The sequence below is a fragment of the Lepidothrix coronata genome, unplaced genomic scaffold, assembly GCF_001604755.1.
Source record: "Lepidothrix coronata isolate B3197 unplaced genomic scaffold, Lepidothrix_coronata-1.0 Scaffold119, whole genome shotgun sequence".
NCBI lineage: Eukaryota > Metazoa > Chordata > Aves > Passeriformes > Pipridae > Lepidothrix > Lepidothrix coronata.
Window position 1 is genome coordinate 2,692,313 of NW_016690299.1, and position 26,173 is coordinate 2,718,485.

A 26,173-nucleotide genomic window follows, 5' to 3' on the forward strand; every position below is an offset into this window, starting at 1 on the left:
AGCGCCGGGCGCGGGGGCGGGCGGGGCGAGGCTCGGCGGCCCCGCCGGGCAGGGCGCGCTGCGGCATGGATTACCCCGAGCCCGGCTCGCCGCAGGGCGCTTGGGACCTGTTCGGCTCAGCCAGCGGCTACGGCGGCTACGAGCGGCCGAGACGCGCCGAGCAGGAAGCGGCGGCGGCAGCAGCAGCAGCAGCGGCGGAGCAGGAGGAGGAGGACGAGGCGGCGGCGGCTGCCCGCGCCCGCCCGCCCCGCCGCCCGCAGCCGCCGCTCCGCGCCGCGCTCTCCACCTCCTCCTCCGAGGGCGACCCCGAGCCGGCGGCGCCGCCGCGGGAGCGCAGCCTCAGCGACGAGGCCGCCGGCGGAGACTTCGACTCGGCCGAGTCCGGCGCGTCGCTGCGGTACTCGACGGGCACGGGCGGCGAGGGCAGCGAGGGCGAGGGCGCGGGGCTGGGCAGCAGCGACAGCGGCGGCAGCGGCTTCTCGCTGGCGGCCACCGCGCTGCCCGAGAGGCGGCGGCCGGGCGGCGGCCGGCCCCGCTATGAGGTGGTGCGGGAGCTGGGCGCCGAGGAGGTGCGCTGGTTCTACCGCGAGGACCGCAAGACCTGGAAGCCCTTCATCGGGTACGACTCGCTGCGGATCGAGCTGGCGTTCCGCGCCCTGGCGGGCAGCGGCGGCGACGGGGAGCCGGCGGCCGTGGAGCCGGTGTGCGTGCGGAGCGGGCTCTACGAGGTGGATGTGGCCAGCGCAGAGAGCTACCCCGTCTATTGGAACCGTGAGTCCCCACCGGGGGGGCCGGGGGATCCCGGGGCGGGACACCCGGGGGGTGGCCGGGCTGCCCCTCGCTCCCTGCGAGGGATTCTGGGCATCCCCCGTGCGCGCAGAGCCGGCACGGGGTGACCCCGCCGTGGGGACACCGGGCGGCTCTTCCTGACCCTCCATCGAACCCGCGTAGGGGAAAGGGGAACTGAGCACTCCCTGTCAAACAGGCCGGCCGGGGGGACCTGGCAGCGCTTGCTGCCTGTATGTTCCTGTATAAGAGGTACAGGACAAAATATTCCCCAGGGAGAGGGGGACTCGGCGTGCCCATCTCTAGCACATACCTGAAAGAGGAGGCACTGGGAATTCCCCTTCCAAGTCTCAAGGATGTGATGGGGAGGGAAGGGAGCGAGGCTCGGGGCATCCCACCCACCCGGCTGCACTGGTCAGGGAAGTGACATGGGCATCCCTGAGCATTCACTGGAGAAAGGGGCCGCTGGACCACCCTCCCTTCCCTCCCCCCAGAAGAATGAGAGGTACTGAGTACCCCCCACTCAGGGTGTTCTGGGCACTTCTGCCACGTCCAGCTGCAAAGGGGACTGAGCATCTTTCCCTCTCTCCTGTGCACTCACACCTGAGGGAGATGATCTGGGGCATTCACACCTGGCATGCAGAGAGAAATGGGGATCTGAGCACACACACCTGGCAAACAGAGACATGGAAAAGGGAGGTCTGGGCATCTTCTCATTTCTTGGCAGGTGTGGAAGAAAGTGGGAGAGAAGGTGGCTGAGAACCTTTTTACTTAAGCTTCCCCTTTCCTAAGCAAAGGGTGAGTGTGAGTGAATATTTTTTTCAGCACTCCCCCTTTCCTTCCCTGCACAGCCTGCCTTCAGAAGGAGCAGGGTAGACACATCAGTTGTTTATCCACTGCCTGCCTGCCACACACACACACTTCTGATCCCTTATGTTTAGTGAAGAATGATGGAAAAAAAGGGCTGATACGTGGCTTCATTGCTGTGACCCTTGTCCTCTCCACTAGGGAAATGATGATACTGTGCTTTATATTTCCTTTCCCATCACCTGTCCACTGGCAGGGTTATGAAATGCGATTTCTCCTCCCTTCTGCTGGAGGGGGTGCAACAGGCACCTCACATACACAGTCCTTAATTCTTACCCTTCCAATAGAGGGGAATTTGCTTCACCCCCTCAAATTCAAAATGAAGTGGGGATACACCTCCTCTCCCACCCTTCCCCTTGTATTTGGTGTCCTTTGCTAGAGGAGTGGGGCCTTGGGGAACAGAGATGAAAGAGGAGCAGACACTTCCAGCTCTCTGCTTCTTTCTTTGGTGGGAATGTCTCCCAGGGTCTCACTGGACAAGTGAGCACCTGCTTTCCTGGTGCTGACAAGCTGTGCCACTGCTCACCACCTGTCCCTGAAGGCTGACTTGCTTTACAACTGCATTCCTTCAAGGACAAGGGAGATGTTACAGAGTAGAGTGAGCTGCAGAGTAGCCAAGTGCATCCTGGCATGGGCTTGGGAGAGGGGCAGGCAGGTTTCTCTCCTTTCCTCTGCATATTTTTGAGACTCAGTTGGGAGTCACAGAGGAACAGCAGAACTGTTTCAGAGATGAAAACCAGGGCTTTTAGTTCTTTTCCTTCTTATTTATCAGCGTCTTTGCAGGAGGGAGATCCATAAATGTGTGGTACATTTTACTTGGGTGACAATTTGTCTTTCAAATCCTTGCCCCAGCAGACAGACACTGAGCTTGAGGAGCGAGCAGAGGGTTTAGTCCACACGTGTTTTGAGTTAGGGGAGCCTGGGCACAGCTCCTTGAGCAGAAAGTGGAGGTGGTTTTCTCGCTGTCACCACCCTGAAGCCCCTGCTGTTGGCACTCCATGCATTTGCCATGTGGTTACTGGGAAGAGAAGATGTGGATCATCCAAGGGATGAGGAAACTGCTTCCATCCTTGTAGCTGTGTGGTAGAGAGAGAGAGGAAGGAGCGAGCAGAGCTGTAAGGTGAGGCAGGATTGCTCTTGGTAATGGGAGCAAGAGGCTGTGCTCGTCAGCAGCTTAAAGGTTTAATTTCTTGACACTGTGCCTTGTCCATTTTGGAAGCTGATTCAGTCTCATTAAGCTTGAGGAGCAGATGTTTCAGATGACTGCATACACTGTGCAGAGACGGTTTCTGGTGCTTGGAAGGAGAGATTCCCAGAGGTTAGCACCAGAGGCAGGGGAGAAATAAACTCCTGGTCCTGAGGGGAGTAATGACGGGGATGATTTCTAGTCCTCAGAAAGCCGATTAAGGGAAGTGCTCAAGTCTTTTCTTATTAGCAGGTCCACTCCTTTGCAAGACTGAGATCATCTTTTGGTATTTCAAGGCTCTTTCAGTGACTTCTGGTTTAACTTATCTTTCACCTGCATGTTTCCTTGCCTCTGTTTCCTGTGTACATGGGTGCTCTTGCCTTTCTTCCGTTCTTCCCTCCCAGCTGCTGCATCCAGATCTGAGAGAACAGCAAGGCCACATCCCAGAGATTCAGTCTCATCTGTGCGTTTGAAGGCCTTGGTTTAGCCGTTATTCCCAAATTATTCCCATCTGATGGTGTGTTGATAATTCTGGATCCAAAGGGGAGCTGCTACATTGGTCTGCCTTGCTCTGGGAGGAAGCTGGTGGTGACAAACTAGCTCTTACACCAGCCCATGAGTAAGGCAGGAGAATCCTCCTCTCTGGCCTTGTGAGGATGAAGTATAACGAGCACAACTGACTTAAAATATGCTGAGGTGCAGGTTCAAGAGTACAGAAACTGCTGGCTGTTTTTGCTGATTCATGGTTCAGTTCAGAGCAAAGGTCAAAGGCTTTTATCTTTGTTATTTTGCCCTTTTTCCTGTATGTGCTGTACTCCAGGGGAGGCTGCTATCACACAGCTACAACACTGAGCAGTTGGTTCCTCAGCTGACAGTTCCTCAGCTTTTGGAACATCTCAATGCCAGGAAAATGTTGATTATAGCTGGGCATGTGCTGAAATATTTTTTCACTCCACGTCTTTAAGCTCACCACAGGATTCGTTGGTAACATCAGGAATATCAGCCTGAGTTACAATTTGAGCAGATTAATTACTGAGAATTTAATCCTTACCTTGTGACCTCTGGGATTTATTTAATTAGTGTTGTAGAACCAGCAAAAATGGTGCAAGAGGATGAAAATTACTAGTGTAGGTTTTCAGATAAGTGAGTAACTTGCAGCTGGGCTGCTTCTTGTTTTCTGTGGGCATAACAACGAGTGATATTTTATTACAAGGGTCTCCTGTTTAAATCACCTTAAATTATCCAGTCCTTTTCTTCCCTTCCAGTTCTAGAGGGCTGCTTTACAACAATCTTTCTGTAGAGTTGCTCAGTCTAGTTTTCAAAGTCCTGGGTGAGTCTGTTAAATCCACAGCCTGTGGACTTCTGGTTGACTTCCCTGTTCCTTGGCTTGTGAGTTTGTGCCATACAGCTGTTGTCCTGTCTGGTATTTGCTTTTTTCCTTGCTTTTTTTCCATGGTTACATTCTCAAGTTGTCTGTATTTAGTTCTTGTGGTGTTTTCTTGGAAAGCAGTCACTCTCCAGGTAGTTTTCTTCATCCCAGAATGTTTCGAGGCCGGGTTGGATGGAGCTTGGAGAAACCTGGTCTAGTGAAAAGTGTCCCTTCCCATGGCAGGGAGGTGGAACTGGATGATCTTTAAGGTCCTTTTCCTAACCCAAACCATTCTGTGTTTCCATGATTCACCAGTGTGAATTCTGACTGTGTGTTGGGAACACTCATCACCTTGGCTGATGTCTGTCACGAAACAGTAAATTTTAAAGTTAGACTTTTGTAAAATCTGTAGTGATATGTGGAGAGAAACAACAGTAGCTTTATGTATTTCTAAAGCCATTTCAGGAGCCTGTGGAGCTTTGTCTTTTAGGGAAGGACAAATAACTTTACTCCCAGACACAGGTTTGGGAAGGGTGGGGAGTTTTTGTTTGTTTGTTTTTAACATAGATGTTTTTGTACCTAATAGTTGCAAAGTCTATTAAGTAAAATACCTCTTTTTGTATTTAAAAAAACCATTTGGTTCACTAGGACCATCCCTGCGTGAAGATGTGCTGATATAACAGATATTTTACTGTCCTTAACCAGGAAATACCTGTGAATACGGAGTGGACCGCTGGGTCTTAATTTTAAGATCTGTCTGCTCAGGCTGGAATTGGGCAGCTTTAAAAAGCATTTCAGCTGCCTTTTAGCTGGGACTGAAAGAAATATCCAAGCCCATGTGTTTTCTTTTGTAAACAATCTGAGAGCTGCTGTGTAAACTAGAAGGAGAGGAAGGCGTTAGCACCCGGCAAAATGAGATGTGAGTGCCAGGGCAGTGTTACCTGCCCTCTGAACTCGGAGCTGGGCAAGATTCCTGAGAAGGCTTGGAGCCCAGGAGTTGATGTTGGCGCCACACGGTTACAAAAGGCTCTTTTCTCAGTGGATTTTGGTTTATCCCTGTGCTTGTTTGGCGCAGGAGGTAGATGTTATAGCGGCAAAATAGGAAGTCTTTTGTACCTCAGTCACTTGTGGTTCTTTGGGCTGTGCTGTCAAGACTGAAAAATCAACATTTCAGAGCTTCTCTGTGCTGTGCAGGAGCCCTGGGTGCTTCTGCCTTCCCTAGGCCTGGCAGCATAAGTTTGTGTCTTGACATTTTACAGACTGACAGCCCTAAACCAAACTGGAGGCCCCCCTAGGCCTGGCTGATTTAGTCAGTGTCCCTTATTTCTTCTGAGGCTGCGTGTTTAGTGTATGGGTTTGTATTGTGTTCTGAAGCAGAATTAAAACAGAAACATGAGGCAAGATGAAAATTAAGGGCTTTGAATCAAGAGTTTATCAGTATATTTGTGACTTTCATTCGTTTTAGCCTGGTTTTAGCAGCGTTTTTAGTTGCTTTACAGCACTCTTAGAAAATTGCTTTTGGTGTGTTGGACAGTCTTGGAACTTGATTATACAATTTCCTCTGTATAAAGGATGTTTTGATTTAAGGCTGAACTCCTCAGTACTGTTTTATTGGGTTTTTTATCTCCAGGTGTGTTATTCTTTTGCAAATAAAACACTGATACTTTACTTGGTAAAGGTGAAGTGTTGCTTTTGCTGCTCAAAATATTTCTGAGTTTTACTTTTTTGCTTCTGTTCTCTCTATACCATCCTTTCAAAAGCATCTCGTAGCTTAGTTTTATCCAGCTCCTTTCTGACCAAAAGGCCTGGAAGTGTTCAAGTGTCCAGGGGTCTTGGAGCAACCTGGTCTAGTGGAAGGTGTCCCTGCCCATGGCAGGGGGTTGGAACAAGATGGTCTTTAAGGTCCCTTCCAACTCAGATCAGACTGGGTTTCTGTGATCTAACACACATAGATGAAACAACTTTTAAATTTGCAATGTTCCATGTGTTAAATCACACTTGTTTGTATGTATGGTCTGCTTTTGTTTGGGGTCTCTGGTACCTTCTCTCAATAGAGGGAACTTGTGACATTTAGGCTGCTTTTGCTGGAACAGGGGGGAGATGTCAGCACTTTGCTTGGATATGTCTGAGGGCAAGTTTCTTCCATGTCCTCAGCTTTTATGTTTGTGATTTCCAAGCATTGTTGAAGCAAAATGAATCTGTTATCTTACTCCTTTAAACAGTACCAGAATCACAGAATCCCTTTCCAGTGGATGGTGTCAGCTCCAGCAGAGTAGCTAAGGATGGATGTGGCTTAGAAAGCGAGTTGTGTTTGCCCTTTGATGTGGTCCAGCACTTTTCCTGGCTGGAAGTTGTCAAGGACAATGAAGGCAGAGATGTAGGGAATACTTGGGTTGCAAGTTGTGGGTGAGAGGGTGTCAGAAAATGTTCATGGGATGAGGAGGATCAGGAGTTCCGTTCTGACTTAATTCAGGCTTGAATACTGATAAGACAGTGGTGATATTGAAGAAAGAGGATGGGATTTAATTTAGAGGTGACAGAGCTGGATTAAAGTCAGGTGGCAGGTGAATTTTTATGTGTGTGTGATATTCTTTAGGGAAAAACAGTACGGGAAGCAAAGAGAGACATTGTACAGAGCTCCCAGAGGGGCACGACAAGGATCTGTAAGAGCTGACACTGTGCCAGTTGCTAAGCAGAAGGCCTGGATGGAAGAAAAATCTGCAAAAGAGGAAGAAATTAAAGTAAGGAGCATGAGCAATTCTCTCAGTCATATCTGCAAGGTTGAAAAAAGTAAAGATGAAGTAGCGGTTTGAGTGTTGGCCAGAGGAAAGGTCACTGGTGTGATGTGATCTGTTTGAGTGGGTTGCAAAGTAGCTGTAGCCACTCTGGAGTGGAGCTGGAGAGGAGAAACTCCAGAGATAGTAAGTGCTGTAAAAATCAGCACTGGGATGAAGGGAACATGGGGTGCAAGTGGGGTCCCAGGCAGTGATACTGAAGGTGAAAGACACTAAAATTGTTGTCCAGAGAAGCTGTGGCTGCCCCATCCCTGGAATTGTTCAAGGTTGGATGGGGCTTGGAGCAACCTGGTCTAGTGGAAGGTGTCCTTGCTCATGGCAGGGGGTTGGAACGAGATGGGCTTTAAGGTCCCTTCCAACCCAAACCGTTCTGGGATTCTGTGAAAATCACGCTGGTTTTCTTGGGGGGAAACCCTACAGGGTTTAAAAAAGAATTGAAGGAAAAAGTTAAACATGAGGATGAAAGGGTAGGGAAATCTGGAGTTGGGATAGAGTAGACAGAAGAAGGAAGTGAGATTAGGAGGAGAGAACAGGAAAAAAAGAATTCCTGTGAAGGAGAAGGGAGAAGTTGACAACAAAGGTTATCGTGCCCTTAGATGGCTTCACCTTGTTCATTAGTGGCAGGTCTGAGGTGAGCACAGGAACATCTTGCTCTTGGTTTTTTTAAAATATATTCCTGTATGAGAATCTATGGCTCAAACTGTTCGTCCATGATCGTTTGTGCTGGTGGAGCCAGGGAACAAAGCCCGATTTGGGAGCACCGGGAGAGCACACACGGGGTGTGAGGGGGAGGATTGTGCAAAAGCCCCGTGACTGTCGATGGGGTTGGAGCACATTCTTACCTTTTGGGAGGGACTCACATGTTTGTCACATGGCACAGTTGTTCTTTTGTGGGTTTAGCTTTGACCTAATGCAGTTTCAGAAATTCCAGGTCTCCCTGAGCGAGAAAAGAGCTGATAAGGGACAAGCTCCTACAACTCAGTGGTTCCAGCAGCAAACACTGGTGGTGGAAGTATTTCCCTTCAGAGCACCACTGTTGAAATTTGGGGAACTGTTTTAACTGTTAAGAATTAAAATTGCAATCCCATTTCATGTTTCAGCAGTCCAAGGGTTGGTTTTTTTTTTAATGAATGTTTCCTGCTCATCCTTGACACAACCAGTAGGTGAGCTTTAGGATTTTGACTTGGAGCATCAGGATCAGGTCTGTGTAAATAGCACTTGTTAAATAAACTGGTATCTCAAATAGAAAAATCCTTCCTGAGAAACATGATGTGTACTTTATAGCACCTCTGCTCTGGAGACAGGCTGAAGAGAAAGCTCCAGGGAGACCTTAGACCCCCTTCCAAGTGCCTGAAGGGGCTCCAAGAGAGCTGGAGAGGGCCTTGGAACAAGGAATGGAGGGACAGGACAAGGGGGAATGGCTTCCCACTGCCAGAGGGTAGGGTTAGATGGGATATTGGGAAGGAACTCCTGGCTGTGAGGGTGGTGAGGCCCTGGCACAGGTTGCCCAGAGAAGCTGTGGCTGCCCCTGAATCCCTGGAAGTGTTCAACCTGGTCTAGTGGAAGGTATCCCTGCCCGTGGCAGAGGCATTGGAACTGGATGATCTTAAGGTCCCTTCCAACCCAAACCTTTCTGTGATTCTGTATTTTTGGTTGATTAATAGCAACTGAGATGAGAGATAACTTTGAGGACATAAATCTCTTTTTGAGTAAGGACATGTCTCTCTTTTTGTGGGGTTACTTCTGTGTTTGACGTTTGAACTAGTCCTTTTGTTCCTCTTTTGGATTGCTCAATTTATCACGTAAACCTATTAAAAACAGTTCAGACAAAAACAGTTACAGGCTGTTGCTTGAATACTTCAGGCAGTCTTGGTAAATCAGAGGTAATTCCAAGTCTGCAGCAGAGCAAAGTGTGTGTTCCTGCCTTTTGGATCCAGCTTTGAAGCAAACACAGAGGCTCTGTAGTTCAGTCTGGAAAGAAAATCCCACCTGTGCCAATTGGATTGCTCTGAATGTGTTTAGTTCTCCGTGAAACTCAAAAGCAGCTTCCACCTGTAATTTTGAAATTGCCTCAATGAAGCAATTGAGAATTATTTGATGAACCAGCAAAATAATGGTATTTGCTGCTCAGTGAATTAAACCTCTTTGCAGCTCAGGCGCTGGCTCAAAGTCTGGCTCAAAGTTCACGTTGCTCTAAAGTTTTCTGAGGCTGAGATGTCACCCTTGAACTCCTCCTCGGGACTTGTTGCTTTCGAGAGAGCAGGACGGGTCACATGTGTTTGTGGTTAAACAAAGGCAGGTCACGGGGCTGTGATTAAACGAGCTGCTCCATTTATTTAAACCTCAGTCACCTGCTCCGTTGTGAAATAACGTGAGGGAAGAGCTAGAAAGATGTAGAATTTGAAGCTGTTAAGGAAAAAAAAAGTTAAAAGGTGTGTTCTGTTACCCAGCAAGCGTGAAATAATGTGAGTTTAGTTTGGGGCTATTTTATTACAACATCTCTCTGTTCACCCAGAAAACATGGTCATGTCACTGTCAGTAAAATGTAGGGACCTCCCATGTCACAGTCAGTATCTGTAACTGTTCTAATTGTGAAGTTTCCTGTCCTCAGCAGATTTTTTTCCTCGTTTTCCTTTCTCTCTCTCTCTCCTTTTCCTTTCTCTCTCCCCCTCTTTTTCCCTCTCTGTTTTTCCTCTTTCTCTCTCTCTTTTTCCTCTTTGTCTCTCTCTTTTTCCTCTTTGTCTCTCTCTTTTTCCTCTTTGTCTCTCTCTTTTTCCTCTTTCTCTCTCTTTTTCCTTTCAAGACTCTACAAACCCAGCCACAAAGGAACTAGGTAAGAGTTGAAGTGTTCAGGGACGGGTTGGACAGGGCTTGGAGCAATCTGGTCTAGTGGAAGGTGTCCCTGCCCATGTCACAGTGTTTGGAACAAGATGATCCTTAATGTCTCTTCCAACCCAAGCCCTTCTATGATTTTCTCATGCTTACTCAGTTCCTAATGTCAACATTCAGGTTTTTGTGTGTATGACAGTTGCAAGAATCGCTGTGCTCCAAGTCATCTGATGTTCAGCACTTGTAGCAAACCTTTGGGGGGAGAAAAAAAGGAGAAAAAAACCAAACAGACTGTTTTTTGCCAAGAATTTTTATCCTTGGTAAATGTGTGGGCACTTCCTTATTTAACTGAATTTCAGTTCAAGATGTCACATTTGTAGCCTCACAGTTGCCTTCGTCTTGTGCAGATTATGTCCTCACGTACTGAAAATTTTTTGCCACTTGTAGAAAGAAGGAAATCAGGCTTAAGGAAAAGCAGTTACTACACCAAAAAGCAGGAATCTGTAATTACTGCACTGAAAAGCATCTCGAGCTGACAGCGTTCTGTGAGCTTGTGTTTCTTGTCCAGCCTTTGGCTTTGGGCTTGGAGAGCTGGGAATTGGCAATTTGAGCAAAACAGAAGCTTTAATTTAAATTTCTGAGCCTTTGAATATTCTATTAACCTTTTAGATCTCATTTGTGGGCAAATTGTTATAGATGTCTTGAGACTGATGGATGCAGAGCGCCAGGAGTGCCTTCACTTGGCCATCTGAGTAGGACTTTAGTCATCATCTCTTAGTTTTGTAACAGTTTCCTCAATCAAGTCGGGTGAAAGAGGGTTGTTTGAGTTGTACAGTATTTAAATTTAGGAATACACCTAAATTTTGCTCATTTCAAGCAATGGGCTGGCAGGAAATGTACGATAGAATTGATGTAGTAGTGCAAGAAGGAAAAGGAAAGCAAATTCTGCTCAGAATTACTTTGTTTCGATGGATTACCCAGCTTTTTAGTAAATTTATATTAGATATGATCACAGTTTAAAGATCTTCACAAAAAGGTAGCTGGGCTATACAGAGACACTCTACACATGTGCAGTGATTCATATGTTGCATACAATTTTTATTTTAACAGAATTTTTGTTATTCAGAGGGTTTAGGTGATTATCATTACACAAGTCACTTGTGTTCTTATGGCACCATTAATTACAGGACTTGTATCCTTTTATTCTTTGGATTTTCAGGGAGAAAAAAGGCCTGTTTGTGTAAAAATAAATAAATCCTTTGTTGCAGAGTAGATCTCTTAAACTAATTTCCTGTAAAAGTGGTAAAATATGTGTGACTAATTTAAATAAAGGGCTTTTCATCTGCTTTTACTCCCCACATTCAAATTTATTTAGAAATTCTGGTATAAATAAACCATGCAAGTGTATAACCAGTCAAATATGTTGGTATCTCTCAGGCTGAAGCACTGCCAACTGCAGATTATGTGGTGTAGGACTTAAGGCAGTAAAGAAATCAAGGCAAATCCTTTCCTAGGGATCGAGATTGCAGGGATAAGGGTAAATAACACTTCATATAATAGATTTGGAATTATGCATTGACAAAAAAACAAGCTAAATTGCAACATGATTTAATGCCAGTGTGTTTAATTCTTCCATAAAACAAAAATATCTGAAAGAACGTAGTTCCAGCTTCTCTGAAATCATCTGAATATCCAAGATGTGAATGAATTTGTTGAAGGTGGATAAGTGAGTGAAATTGGGTGCCAAAATGGTAGTTTTGGTTCATCACTTTTTAATGCTGCTTACTGTAATAGCTTCCATCAAGTTCTCGGGATGGAAACACAGGGGAATCTTTCAGTAGCAGCACCTGTGCAGGATTAAACAGAGGAACTGTGGTAGGAAGGCCTCTCTTCTTTCCCACAGTGAACAGATTTTACTGAAAAATCTCCTTGTGTTGCAGTCTCCTTGTTTCCTCACCCAATCCAGAGTATTCCATGTAATTACCATTAATATACCTCCCTGTCTTCATGACTGAAATGCCACCTCCTTTTGGAGCTGGTGACCTCTAGTAGGTTGTCATGGAATCCCAGAATGGTTTGGGTTGGAAGGGACCTTAAGATCATCCAATTCCAAGCCCTGTCCAACCTGGCCTTGGACACTTCCAGGGATCCGGGGGCAGCCACAGCTTCTCTGGGAAACCTGTGCCAGGGCCTCACCACCCTCACAGCCAAGAATTTCTTCCCAATATCCCATCTATCCCTGCCCTCTTGACAGTGGGAAGCCATTCCCCCTTGTCCTGTCCTTCCGTCCCTTGTCCCAACTCCCTCTCCAGCTCTCCTGGAGCCCCTTTAGGCCCTGGAAGGGGCTCTAAGGTCTCCCTGGAGCCTTCTCTTCTCCAGGTGAACACCCCCAGCTCTCCCAGCCTGTCTCCACGGGAAATGGCTCTTTGTGGGCTCTGGTCACAGATTTGAGTATCTCAGTTCTGAAAAGACCACGTTCAGTTTTCTGAAAACCAAATCATGCTGCTGGTGGCAGGAATTGTCCTTTACTTGTTTCCTTTTGCTTCCAGGTGGTTTTCTCTTGAGGTTTCCCAGTAGCACAGTGTTCAAACCTGCCATCCAGCTCGTGATGTGAAATAAAAGCACCTTGTAGCTCAGGGTGCCTTTGGCTGCACTAAAAGTGTCCAACAGCTTAAAGGAGGAGATGAATTAAAAAACCCTCCCTGGTCCTCCTAAAATCCCACAGAGCTGGAAAACAGAACTGCCTCACTCAGGTTTTTAAACCGAAGCTCCATAATAATCTGTCTTTGGAACTGAAAGTGATTTATGTTTCCATATGTTTCCAGACCCTGAGCCAGATATATTAATTTATTCCCAAGCTGAACTGTTCTGCAAAGATTTTATGTTAAAATTTTTCTTATTTCAAACAGTTTTTCCTGGCTGAGCTTTTCTGGGAAAGGCTCTGCCCATGTTATGTTTGAGAGCTGCTTTTGAGTACTATAGACTCCTGTTGTAAAGAACAACTCTGGGAAAGTTTCTCTCAGGTGAAAAGAGCCTGAAAATGTTTATTTTAATACTTTATGGTTAGAATTTCAGAAATCCGTAGGTGGAAATTCCCATGTGAAAAACTTAAAGCCATTCAAAACTGAAAAATAGGTGTCTTGTACTCCGAACAAAATGAATACAAAATAGTATTCATATGATTATGATTCAAAAATATATATCTTTTTGTGGATTCAATGAATGGAGCCTCAACAGGCTGCTTAGTCAAGAATTAAGGAATTGCTTACAGATTTTCCCAGTGAGGATTAACATCTGACGTAGTTGTGTCATTGCTTCAGCCACAATGGGATCCTTTATCTAGGCTCACATTTTATGTGCATTTCGTTCCTTCCTACAGACAGAGCTTTGTTTGTAAAGGGCAGCCTAACTGGATCTGTGTGTATTGGATGTACTGAAAAATGTGGATGTCTGGCAGGTGTAAAATATCTGGGAATACAGCAAAGGCTAAGGAAGGAGGCTGCTGTATGTGGTGACAACTAACACTGCTGCAAGTGGCTTTCATCTCCTGAAAAGTAAATATTCATCTTTCGCACCTCATTGATGGGATGTAGACTCCAAAGTTAGTCCAAATTTTCACAGAATATTGGATTTCCTGTGCCATTTGTGGTGACTATGACCTTGTGCAGTTTAAAGCCACTCAGAGCTTTTGTTTGGTATTAATTTCCACTAAATAACTGTGCCGTTGGAACACTCCAACCTCTTTATTCAACTGCTGGATCATCAACATGCAAAACATTAGGAATTCAGCACGTAACAATTGGCTCCTACCTGGAATAGCTATTTTGGGAGGGCAGAGAGGACCTGAGTGGCAGAACTGGGTCTTGCACTACTTCTGTCTGGGTTTTGGTCAGGCCACAAGCCTGAGTTGTCTGTGTTCCATTTAGGCAGAGCTGAGGGTGCAGGGGAAGCCAAGAGCTTGAATGGGGCTTTGGGAGGGTTGAACCAGAACATATCATGCCTGAGAGGGGAACTGGGATCTGTGGGAAGCTGGGATGAGAGACTGGCAGTGCGTGGAGCTGTTGTTTTGGGAATTTCCTCTGTGTTGTGCCATATGTGCCCCGAGGGGCTGTTCTACAGGATTCCCAGTCAGGAGAATGCTGGGGTAACTGGGAGAGCACCTGTGCCAGCACCAAGTGAGGGGAATTCAGTGGTAATTGGGCTCTTTGCTCCAGATCATCTGCTTCCCTCCCTGCCGTGAGCTTTCCTGCTGTTCACTTTTCCTTGCGGCAGGACCAGCGTAGGGATGTCATCACCCACTCCTGTGCCCTCCTTCTGTGACAGAGGTGGGGTGCTAAGAGCTTTTTGCCACTTTTAGTACTGTGGAAACAGTGTTTTCCTGTAAATCCCTCATGGGATAGGCTTCACAATTGGCTTTGGAACATTTTGGGTGTTGTTTACCCTGTGGGAAGATTATTGCAAGGTGATTTTCCTCTTGCTTTTGTAGCTTGTGCATTCCGTGGTCTGAGGGATGAAGAATTCAGAGTGGTTTAGAGGTTCCAAGTAAATGGGGGGGGGGAGTGTTCCAATTAGTTTTGCAGTTAGTATGAAAATTACTTTTGGTGTGTACCGGTGTCTGCAGGCACAAGGAACAATAATGACATATCTGTAGCAGAGGGCAGTGCAGAGACATCGGAATGTCAGTGGGATGTGCCCATTCCCAGTCTGGGACTCTGAGAAACAGATGGTTTTGTGACCTGGATTAGTGGCTGTGCTCACAGAGCTCTGTGACCAGCCTAAAAACCACTGCCCGTGGCCGGGTCACCTCACCCAGCTGTGTTTGCTCTGCTCTGGTGACAGGTCAGAGAGATCCCTTCTGTGCTCAGTAACTCTGAAATCTATTATTTCATGGTTGTTTTTCACCTAATTTTCATTTACTGTTTCTTTTCATCAATTTCCAAGTTGTCATTTTTTTTCCCCTGTTTCCAGGTAGGAAGAGGTCTTTGAGTAGTAAAGCCTGTTTTTTCCCCCCCATCTCCTTTTTAAGCCTCTTTTGTGGTTCAGTTCTTATCTGCTGTGTAGAGCTAAACTTTTGGGGTTTGTATGCACACACACAGATGTTTGCAGTTGGCTGAGTCAGTCTATATGTGCATATATAGTTATATACACACACCTCCAAGTGTGCACTGGGGGTCACTGGTCCAACTGTTCTGTGCTCTCAGCATGCCTCTATCTGTGCTAATCCCATAAACCTGGAGTTTGGGGTTTTACAGGCTTGTGGATCACAGGCACACACAGCATTTCTTGATTTTTCCAGGTGTGGGAGGAGAAATTCTAATCTGAGTTACAATGGGTGTTATTGTCCCATCTTGCTTGCAGGGATGGGTATAGAAAGGTAATTCTTGCTCCCTACATTCCCAGTGGTTAGTGTGGGCAACAAGAACAGTTTGATGTAAAATAAGAGCCAAGATATATTTTTCTTAGAGATTTCTCTTTTGCCACGTGGGCAGTAAATGCTGTTTCCTGATTTGGAGAACTGAAATGAAACGAGATTGACAGTGACCAAAACCAGCCCACAGCAAAAGACTGATTTTAATAAAAAAAAAAATCCTTTCGTCTTTAAATATCACCATTTATGCTAATCGTCGTGTAATTTGGGTTCTTGGAAGTGCAATTCCCAAAGGAAATAAGGCTCTGTGCAGTCAGAGTAAGCATGAGTGGGTTTGTATCTCCTCCTCTTTCTGCATCCTCTTGATAACTTGGAAACTGATGGTTGTTATCAGTCAAATTGTGTAGAGGAGCATAAGCCTCACAAATAGCTTAATTATTCAAAAATTCAAGGCAGCTGAGTGGAGAGGAGTATATCCCACTAAAGCTGGGCTGTTGTTTAAGTTAAACCTTTAATAAATTTTGCAGAACCCTCATCTAAGTTGCCCGGAGAGGTTGTGGAGTCCCCATCCCTGGAAGCATTCAAGGCCAGGTTGGGCAGGGCTTGGAGCAACCTGGGATAGTGGAAAGTGTCCCTGCCCACGCCAAGGGGTGGAACAAGGTGGTCTTTAAGCTCCTTCAAACCCAAACCATTCTGGGATTCTGTTTTTCTGTCCATCTCTCACATCCTCACACACACTTGGAAAATTTGGCCTCGTTGCCCTCAGGTTTGCAGATTAAACTCCTCATTTCAGCCCCATGGGAAAAGGTGATGGTGTTTCTCATGTCATTTGTTATGGATCCCAGCAGCTGGAGTGTAACTTTTCCATCAAGACACCCAACGAAATTCCCTCCCCTCTTTCCTGCAGTCAGTTTGTGATTTGTTGCATTAAAAAAAAATCTTCTTTTTTTATTTCAGAAACAGAAAAGATCCCTGTAATGCGTGGACAGTGGTTTATTGATGGGACATGGCAACCTCTGGAGGAGGAGGAAAGTAACTTAATAGAACAGGAGCATCTCAACCGCTTCAAAGGCCAGCAGCTGCAGGAGAGCTTTGATATGGAAGTATCAAAACCTGTTGATGGGAAGGAGGGTAAGATTGTTCAGATCACTATAATATGTTTTTTGGACACTTGGGATCTGGTTTTCTTAAGCAAGAATATGATCTGTATTGGTTTTCCATTTTACATAGTGGGAACCATCAGTTTGCTCTCCCATTTTTCAGTACGTCTTGATGTGGGATTTCCTGCTGCAGCACATTTGATGAACACTGTGAAAATTGTATTTATGGATAAACATCTTGTTCCCATTTTTGTTTATGTCTTTTAACTGTGTTTGAAGTCTCACTTCAAACTGAAATCTCTTGATGGGACAAAAAGAGTCAGTGTCCAAATGCAAACTGGTTAATAGATCTCTGTCCAGCATCCCTATTTTTGCCCTAAAGGGAGTAGTGTCAGTTTTACAGAACACATTTAATTTTCCATTCTTACTCATTCTGTGAATTTATTAGTTTTCGGCTTTAGCAAATCTTGGGCATTCATTCTGTTGTGGAAGTCCTTATGTTTTAATGACCAGGCTGAGGACATTCACTTAGAGTTGCTGGGAATCTCAATCCAATGCATGGAACATTTTTAAGAGTAGATTTCTGAAATTACTGATCTGTTGTTTAATGTAGACAGTTGATTGGGTTGCTCAGAGTAAGTATTGCACAGCGAAAATTCAGTGTTTTTGGCTTTCACACTTCTGTTGGTTGGTTGTCACTTGGTGAACAACCTACAAACCACGAGCTGCAAGTACAGAGACCTCACAATATATTTTAGTAGGGACTTGGTTGTGTTACTCTTTATAAAGCAGCTTTCATTTTTTAACTGCAGCTTTGTACAAAGCAGTTACACAGTGTAGGAATGGCTGTGTTTGGGCCACATGCCCACACAAGTAAAAGCTTGTGAATAAATTGGAGGCAAGGCAATATTCAGGGGACTTCTGTAATCACTGTAAGGAAAACCAGAGTGTTATTTGTTTTTCCAGCATTTCAGAGAGGAGTTAGGTTTGTGACTCCCCTCAAAGCTAGTGAGGACTTTATGAATATATTTTTTTTTTCCTATTTGTACTACTTTAAAAGATCCTTTCCTCTGGTCTAGCCTGCAGTATGGTGTTCTGCTTCAACAGCTCTGTCAAAAAGGTGCATAAAACGGTGTGACCCCTGAGCCACAGCACTGTGCCAGTACAACCCCCCCCTTTTACCTGTGTTTGTGTGTCTGTGCTGATTTAGTGTTCCAGTGTCCTGGCACAAAGCTCACCACTGTTAGTGGCAGGGTATTGTGCTCTTACATGGAAAGCAAATCTGTGTTTTCCTGAGTGCTCCCAGCCTTTGGTAGCTTAATTTCTGATGGAAGGATGGATGGCTTCAGTGGTACTTGGATTCTCCTTATTGAGTAAGGAAGAGAGATCAGGGATTTTTAATTTTGTTTTTTTTTAAGAAAGAGAACAGAAATTTTCAGATTTGATGTTAGAGAGTTTGGGGAGAGTGATGAGAAAGAATAATCTCTGATATTTGTGAAAACACAGAAGTTCAGAAAAAGAAACTCCAAATTCAGGCACCAGTGCCTTTTCTAAAAAGTTAAAAGAGAAAAAAGCAAAACCAGAAAAAGTAAACCCAAGCTGTGTATGCCATCACTTCAAATGGAATATATGTCAAGTCACTAACAACTTTCAATAGATTTTTTTTTTTTTGATAGTAATAGGAGAGTTGCAGGAAAATTACAGCTGACAGTGCGTGAAAAGTGTTTTTGTCATTATAATATGCCTCTCCATACATCCTGGATCCACTGGCATCCACGATTCCCATTTGCAAAGGCACTGGGAGAAGCTTTGTTACTTGCATTATTATTGCTGGTGGGGTAAACATAAGTAGTTGGAGAAGTGCTGAATTCAGTTTATAAAGTCCTTAAATGCTACAATTTGTTATAATTGTGTCCTCTATGAAACAGATTTTGGTCCCATCAAGGTTTACAGGGAGCTGTTACCTATGGTTAGTGAAAATCAGAATAAATCTGTAAATATCATTGGGAAGCAAAGTGACTGTTCTCAATGATACAATAAAGCACTGAAGGGGATGAAAAACTAACCATGTCCTCTAATTGCTCAGCAAAGTTAATACAAGCTGCTTTAACAGTCTGTTAGTACTTAGAATTTCAAAATAAACCCAAAGTAAGTCAAATCCAGTGATTTTATTTATTAATTCTGCTCCTGGATTGCAGCATGTTAACAAGGAAATAACTAAGCTTCATCCAGGGCTTTTGTTAGGATGATGTTTGATGATAGGATGAATAAATGCCCTGTTATTAAACTCTTAATCCAAGCAAACCTTCCTCTGAAAAAGAGTCTCCAACCTGTGGCCTATAAATAACATAATACCCGTGCTGCATTCCTGTGGTTTTTTTGGGGAGCACGACAAGCTTTAAATCCTGAAGGTGACAGAAAGTATGTGACTGTGTCCTGTATGACAGTGAGTGATTTCTCATGCTCTGTTTTCCATGGGGCACCCTGGAGATCACTGCTCTGGGGGGACATCCCGCTGTTTGCTGAGCAAACTGTTGTGGAATTTTGATTTTCATCCTCACAAAGTATTTCGTTCCATGCCTTGCAAAATGAACTGAGTTTATGGTGCCTGACGTTGCTGACTCCTCTTGGTGCCTGATCCCCTTCAGTGCATCACCTGTATTGTTATGGCACAGCACAGAAATAGGGCACCTTATTATCAAAGAAAGGTCAAGGTCGGGGGGATTGTCTCCCTCTTGTGCTCTTGTGAGACCCCACTGGAGTTCTGTGTCCAGCTCTGGGGCCCCCAACATCAGAGGGATGTGGAGCTGCTGGAGCAAGTCCAGAGGAGGCCACGGAGATGCTCCAAGGGCTGGAGCCCCTCTGCTCTGGAGCCAGGCTGGGAGAGCTGGGGGGGTTCACCTGGAGAAGAGAAGGCTCCAGGGAGACCTGAGAGCCCCTTGCAGGAACTAAAGGGGCTCCAGGAGAGCTGGAGAGGGACTTTGGACAAGGGCCTGGAGGGACAGGACAAGGGGAATGGCTTCCCACTGCCAGGGCAGGGTTAGATGGGATGTTGGGAAGAAATTCTTGTGTGTGAGGGTGGTGAGGCCCTGGCACAGGTTGCCCAGAGAAGCTGTGGCTGCCCCTGGATCCCTGGAAGTGTTCCAGGCCAGGTTGGACAGGGCTTGGAGCAACTTGGGATAGTGGAAGGTGCAGGGGGTTGGAATGAGGTCTTTAAGGTCCCTTAAAGTATCCAGTACAGCTACAGGAGGAAACTGCACTTTAAGATAAGGAATTAGGGGTTGGGCTGCATTTTGGCTGCTTTGCAGTGAAGCTGAACCTCTGCACCTGCCTTCGAGTTCGTGCAAATCACACGTTTGCACAACTGCAAATCTGCAGATTTGGGAAGGCACCTTCTGGCTTGTCATTGCATAAAATAATTTTTATGAGCAGAAGGAGAGTCATCACATTGTCATTTCATGGTTGGATCAGGGAGCAGAGGTTGGGTTCAGCACTCAAATCTATGCTGAAAACAGTCAATTCTAATGACACCTGAAACCCCTAAATGAGATTCTGCAGTGCTGTAATGTATATATGAGCTTCCAGGTCTGATTGGTTGTTCTGCTGTTCCCTTAACAGAGGTATTGTAGACAATACCGGGGGACTTTGGACCCCCACAGATTAATTTGTCAAGTACTTGTTTTTGTTGTTCATCCAGATAACACTAGGCTTTTTTGTATATTGGCTTTGCTTGTCCTTCTTAAGAACAATTCGTTCTTCAGACTTTACATGTATAAATTAATACCAACGCAAGACGTAAGGCAACATTTTAAACTGAATTCTTAGGCTCAAAATTTTAAATATTTGACACACACATCAGCCCTTAAAATGTGGAAATATCCGAGGTGTTTATTTGATCCCACTGAGGATGAGTTATATCCCTGTGCAGAAAGACTGACCTTTCTTTTACTGCATATACCAAGTGATTTCACTTCAGTATATCACCACTGGAAAATAATTCTATTAATACTTCTGATAAAAACCTAGTTGCAATACTTGTTCTGTGAAGCAGTGTTTAATCTGAAATAATTTTGAAGGGGAAAAAAAAATGTAGCATAATACCTATTTAGCATTGAATAAGTCTAAAATTTACATATGTAAATAATATTTAGAAAGTGCCTTTTCTGCATATTTAGGCAGACAGTGAGTTCAGGACCTGTCTGAAGGAGTCCACCAAAGGAGCAGCTTTTCTAGAGATTTCAGTCATATCAAAGCTTTGTCAGCTAAAACAAGACCAAGTTGAGTACCTATCAATCATCTTTTTCAGAGATATTCTTTAATGAGGATGAAATGAAGCTGAAAGCTTAATTTATGTGGCAGTAAGATAGGAATAGATGTAGTTCATTGTTTTTGCACGGAAGAGATGCTCAAAATTCAGCTGGAAATCACCCGTGCAACATGATTCAAACTTGAAATTGGATCCAACTTTAAAGCTGATCCTGCTCTGCATAGAGGATTGGAACAGATGAACCCCAGCAATCCCTCTGGCAGAAATCATTCTGTGATCAAGTCTATGATTCCATGATAGCTGATAAGAAATATGGGGAAAAAATCCTGTGAGAATCAGAATTAATGTTTTAGTGCATTGCTTTTGAGACAGCATAAGCCTATTGGGTTTTTTTTTCCTGGGGAATTTCAACATATGGTTAATGCCACAAAACCCATAAAAGTTGCATTTGGAACAGCTGATTTTTTTTGTCTTAGATTTCAAATAGCATTTTCTCTCTTCATAGAAAGTTTATATGGGTTTTTGTCAAAGCTAAGGTAACCTTTAGGTGGGAAAGTCGAATTCATAGAAGCAGAGTGTCGTGCAGACCAGGAGGGATCTCTGAAGATGGTCTAGTCCAACCTCCCTGCTGAGAGCAGGTTGCTCAGGATGTTTCCCTTGGGATTTTCAGTATCTCTGACAACAGAGACTCCACAGCCTCTCTGGGCAGTCTGTTCAGTGTTTTACCACTCTCAGCACAAAAAACAATTTTATTTCTACTTTTTCATGAATTTCCTTTAGTATATTCTTCTTGAGTGTTGCACTTCCACAGCCAGTAAAATATTGCATGGACTAAATTATTCCATGGAATCCCAAGTAGCTCTGAGCTTAATTTTCCTCTCCTCTAGAGAACTGATGGGCAACAGTAAATACACTTTATTGACATCTGCTGACAGAGCTGTTTGCTGAGTCCTGGACCAGGATAACTGATAAAATCATGGAATATCACTCACTTGTACGGGCTTTGAGTTACTGGATCAGAGTATTGCGTGCTCCTGGGGCCTTGCAGAACAGGGTAAAAATAGGATATTTTGTCTAATCTAACTTTCAGTGATCCTCTTACATTTTTTTTGGGAAAAAAAATAGAGCTGTGCTTAAAACTGAGTTGTTTAGTGTACATTTATAAGGGTTTGCTGTGTTCTATCCAGTACCAAGTAGGGTGATGATGTTTTTGTCCCAGCTGTCTCTTACTAATGCCTTTAGCTTTGTTGTGATGTCATGACTGGTTATGAACACTGAAGAAACTGAATTTGGCTAAATTCTTCAGCAATTAAATCTGGGACCTGACACTTCTGCTACAAAATCTGCTTTTTAAGTATATACTTTTTTTTTTCCAGAAAATGTGCCAATTTTTTTTTTTCTAAAAATGGTGATACTAATGAAAAAAATGACACCCCGTTTAAAAATTTTACTTTGAAGCTCAGTGTTTTTACTTTTAGTTCTCTACTACCTCCCTCCCTTCTCCCTCCCTTCTTTGTTCAAATGGAGAGGATATAAGGAGAAATCAGATGCTGCATGTCTTAAGAGAAAGCATTCCCAAGGTACAGTAATTGTAGATTTCTTTTTTTTTTTGTAGTACTCCTGGCTTAGGAAGCTTTAAATTCTAGTCTGCTTATATCAGTTAAATGTGTTAGATTAACATGCTTCAGTTTTTTTGAGCTGTATTTGTGCCATTTCCTTCCAGATGGAAGGAAAGAGCATCTTAAATCTTAGAAGAAAAGTAGAAGTGCTGTGAATCTTAGAGAGAAGTAGATGCTCACAGTGTCATGCAGAAATGGTGATTATAATTGTTTGCTGACTGATGAAAACTCTATAAACATTTGTTTCTCACACTCTTTATATGTGGTTTGGCTTTTTCAGTAAAATAAAAGCAACTTTTTTAGAATTGCAGCAGGCCTGGTATGGGATAATTTATGTCAGAGAAGGAACAGAGGGTTTATACCAGACAACATTTTGCTTGCCGCTTTCTTTTGGCTAATAATCTATAATTTTATGTTGTAAATTATTTTTACTGCAGCTTTTGTGTGAGTACTGGAATGAAATGAGATACAGGCGTAGGATATAAAGAGGGAAGCTGTATAAAATCCATGGTAAAGGCTGCTGTGTTGCAGAAAACATCCCTGACCTTAGCAGCAGCTGACGTTGTGCAAATTTAATTCAGAAAGCGGGAATAAATCTTACAGGAGCCGTTTAATGATTGCAGAAGGCTCAGAAGTTCTTGTCACTGGGCTTTCTCTGCCACCAGTTAAAACCAGTAGTGATTAAACTTTCACTGACTGCAGTGACTGTGGAAAATCTCCTGGAAAGACTTCTGAAACCCTCAGTTTAAAATGTAAATGCACGTGGTAAGTTCAGAGTTATTCTTGTTGTACCATATATTCTTGTAGCTCCTGGGGATGTTGTAAAGTCTGAGAATTTATTTTGACATGCGTAAATGTTTGCCTTTTGACTTCCTTTAATTATTTTTTTTTCTATCAGTGGGTTCAAATGAAAATGCTTGAAATCAAAATGTTTCCTAGTAAACTTTTTCCTGCTTCTTCTCACACATGGAACTCAAGTCTGTTAAAGGTGAATAAGCATAGCTACTGTCTGGATAAGCAAGAAAGGACTTCTATGATTGTAAATTTATTTTTTTTTAATTATTTTGTGTGGTTTTTTCCTCAAATCATGTTCAGTTGTGGTAATGAGCGTGCTTGAATTAGAAGTTGAAAGTAGGTGCCTGTGTAACCAATAGTGACACTGAGGAATGGAGAGGTGGTGAATGAATATAAAAATGACAGCAGTGTGAAGCAGCCCTTTTTAATTCAGAGCAATAGCCTTTTTAATGACTTTCTTTTTAATAAATAAGAAAAGGTTTTTAAATCTACCTCAGATTTATGTTCCAGACCTTCGGTGTTAAAAATGAACAGCAGCCAAATTATGCTCTCAGCTACTTGAACAATGTGTCAGGCTTTTGTGTAGCACCTGCTGCTTGCAAGACAGATTAATTTAAAAATCCTTGGAAAAAAAAAAGGCAGGAAAGGTTTTCAGGCAGTCTGTATCCTTCCTCTGGTCTTCAGCCTGACTGGAGTGACAGTGCCTTTGTCACTGGAGGCAGTATCAGCTCTGAGCTCTTCAAAGATGCTTTCCTTTGGATTGATTTTGACTTGAGCATAGTCAAAGTCTGGGAGAAGAGAATCACCCCGTGCTTCGGTCTTGGCAGGTGGATGAAAGCATCAAGTAAAAAAAAAAAACAGGTACTTACCTTAAAAGATATTTAATTTTGAACAGTTGGAACAGAGATGCCACGTTCAAGTGCCTGTCTGTCCACACGTGGTGCTGGAGGTGTCCAGCCCTTCAAGCTCTGGAGCTGGGAGGATGTTTGCACGTGCAGGGTGCACACTCCCAGCTTCTCCACAGGTTTTGTGAGCAGAAAAAATAGTACAGGATTTCTTCTCCTCAGTTGTTCTCCAGTTATTTTGACTCAAGATGAATTTCTGAGGCCTAACTGAAATCAACTTCTTCAAGGCTTTAGGAAAATGGATTCTGTATTTTAAGTTTTACAGCTTCGTTTTTCATATTCAAACTTTTTAGAGGGTTTTTTTTTCTGCCTCTGTTCAGAGGTTTGTGTGATAGTAACCATTGATTTCTTCAGCTGAAAGAAATCCTTTCTTGATCCCTCTCACTTCCCCTGTGCTTCTCTCCTTGTTTTTCCATTACTTTGCTGCCATTTTTCCATTACTTTGTCTTCCATCTCCAATGGGATTGGGCCTTCCAGGGACTCACACTGTAGATGTCTTTCTTAGTTGACATTCCTAAAAAATATTTCATTTCTAGTTTCTGGCTACAAAGGAACCCAAAATTTGGTCTCATTTCTGTGGACTTGGCCTTCAATCCCAAACTAGAATCATAGGATGGTTTGGGTTGGAAGGGACCTTAAAGGTCATCTAATTCCAACCCCCTACCATGGGCAGGGACACCTTCCGTTATCCCAGGTTGCTCCATCAAACCTGGCCTTGGACACTTCCAGGGATGGGGCAGCCACAGCTTCTCTGGGCAACCTGTACCAGGGCCTCCCCACCCTCACAGCCAAGAATTCCTTCATTACATTTGATCTAAATCTCTCCTCTTTCAGTTTAAAACCCTTCCCTCTTGTCATATCACTATCTCCCTGTGTAAAAAGTCGCTTCCCCTCTTTCTATAAGCCCCCCTCAAGTACTTGAAGGCTGCTGTAAGATCTCCCTGGAGCCTTTTCTTCTCCAGAAACGTGTGCAGAGTACCTGGAGTTTTCTGCGCCTGGGGAAGATGCACCTATGGAGGTGTCCATGTGAATGCTGTCAGTGTCAGAGAAGTGTCATGTAGAAGCAAAGCTGCGAGGAATCCGATCCAGAGAGAGATTCCTGTCCCCATGGCTTTATGAGAGACCTTTCATCTCCTGTGTCTGACATTCAGAGGTGCTTTAGGCACAGTCACGTCTCAGTGAAGCTCAGCAACATCCCAGCCAGGTGCCGTGGAGACAGTCCCCAAATGTAGAATGTGTGCTCCTGAGGGACCCAGCAGGCAGAGGAACGAACAAGGAAGAGCATTCCCCTGTGCCATTCCCACTGCCTATTTGGAATTCTGCAGCTTGGCTTCCTCAGACATGCCTTGGTGACTTCTTGACACGCTGTGACATCTCTTGGCGTGAAAAGCTCCCGGGGTTGTCAGTTTGAGCACCTCTGCAGCATGCAGGAGGTTTATAGGAAAGAGAATGTTATCACCTCGTCCTCAGGAAAACATTTCCCTTCCTCAGGTTCAGTTTCCCTTCAGGTTCAGTTTCAAACCAGCAATGGCAGCCCTTGTTATCCCACACCTGTGGGATAGCACAGTTTGCATATTTATTTTATTTTAGGATGTTTGTTTTCAGACTTACGGCAGATCGTCTCCAATGACAGGTTTTCGTGTTCCCTGTCTCACTTTTAACACACCCTGGGGCTGTCAGCAGCAGAAGTTCCTTTTGATTGAACTCACAGGTATCTTAATAATCTCTTCACTGGCACATAATCACTGAATAGACTCACACAAAATGGTTTGGGTTGGAAGGAGCCATACAGTTCATCTCGTTCCAGCCCCCTGCCATGGGCAGGGACACCTTCCACTAGACCAGGTTGCTCCAAGCCCTGTCCAACCTGGCCTGAAACCCTTCCAGGGATCCAGGGGCAGCCACAGCTTCTCTGGGCAACCTGTGCCAGGGCCTCACCACCTCACAGCCAGGAATTCCTTCCCGGTATCCCATCTAACCCTGCCCTGTGGCAGTGGGAAGCCATTCCCCCTTGTCCTGTCCCTCCAGGCCCTTGTCCAAAATCCCTCTCCAGCTCTCCTGGAGCCCCTTTAGTTACTGGAAGGGACTCTAAGGTCTCCTTGGAGCCTTCTCTTTTCCAGGCTGAACACCCCCAGCTCTCTGCTGGTCACACTTCTTGTGATGCAGCCCAGGACACATTTGGCTCTTTGGGCTGCAAACACATTCCTGGGTCTTGTTGATCTTCTCATCTGCCAATACCCTCAAGTCCTTTTCCTTGGGGGTCCTCTCAATCCATTCCCTGCCCAGC

General features: G+C 44.6%; 1 protein-coding gene across 1 annotated transcript in view; it reads left to right on the top strand.

The window, feature by feature from the left end:
• The first annotated feature begins 515 nt into the window (after positions 1 to 515).
• The window catches only part of DDHD1 (DDHD domain containing 1), a 66,494-nt gene continuing 40,836 nt past the window's right edge, over positions 516 to 26,173 (top strand). The window contains exons 1-2 of the mRNA XM_017825505.1: positions 516 to 771; positions 16,158 to 16,331. Of these exons, the coding sequence (XP_017680994.1) occupies positions 16,178 to 16,331 (154 nt within the window). The 5' untranslated portion in view covers positions 516 to 771; positions 16,158 to 16,177. The remainder of the gene's footprint in view (positions 772 to 16,157; positions 16,332 to 26,173) is intronic.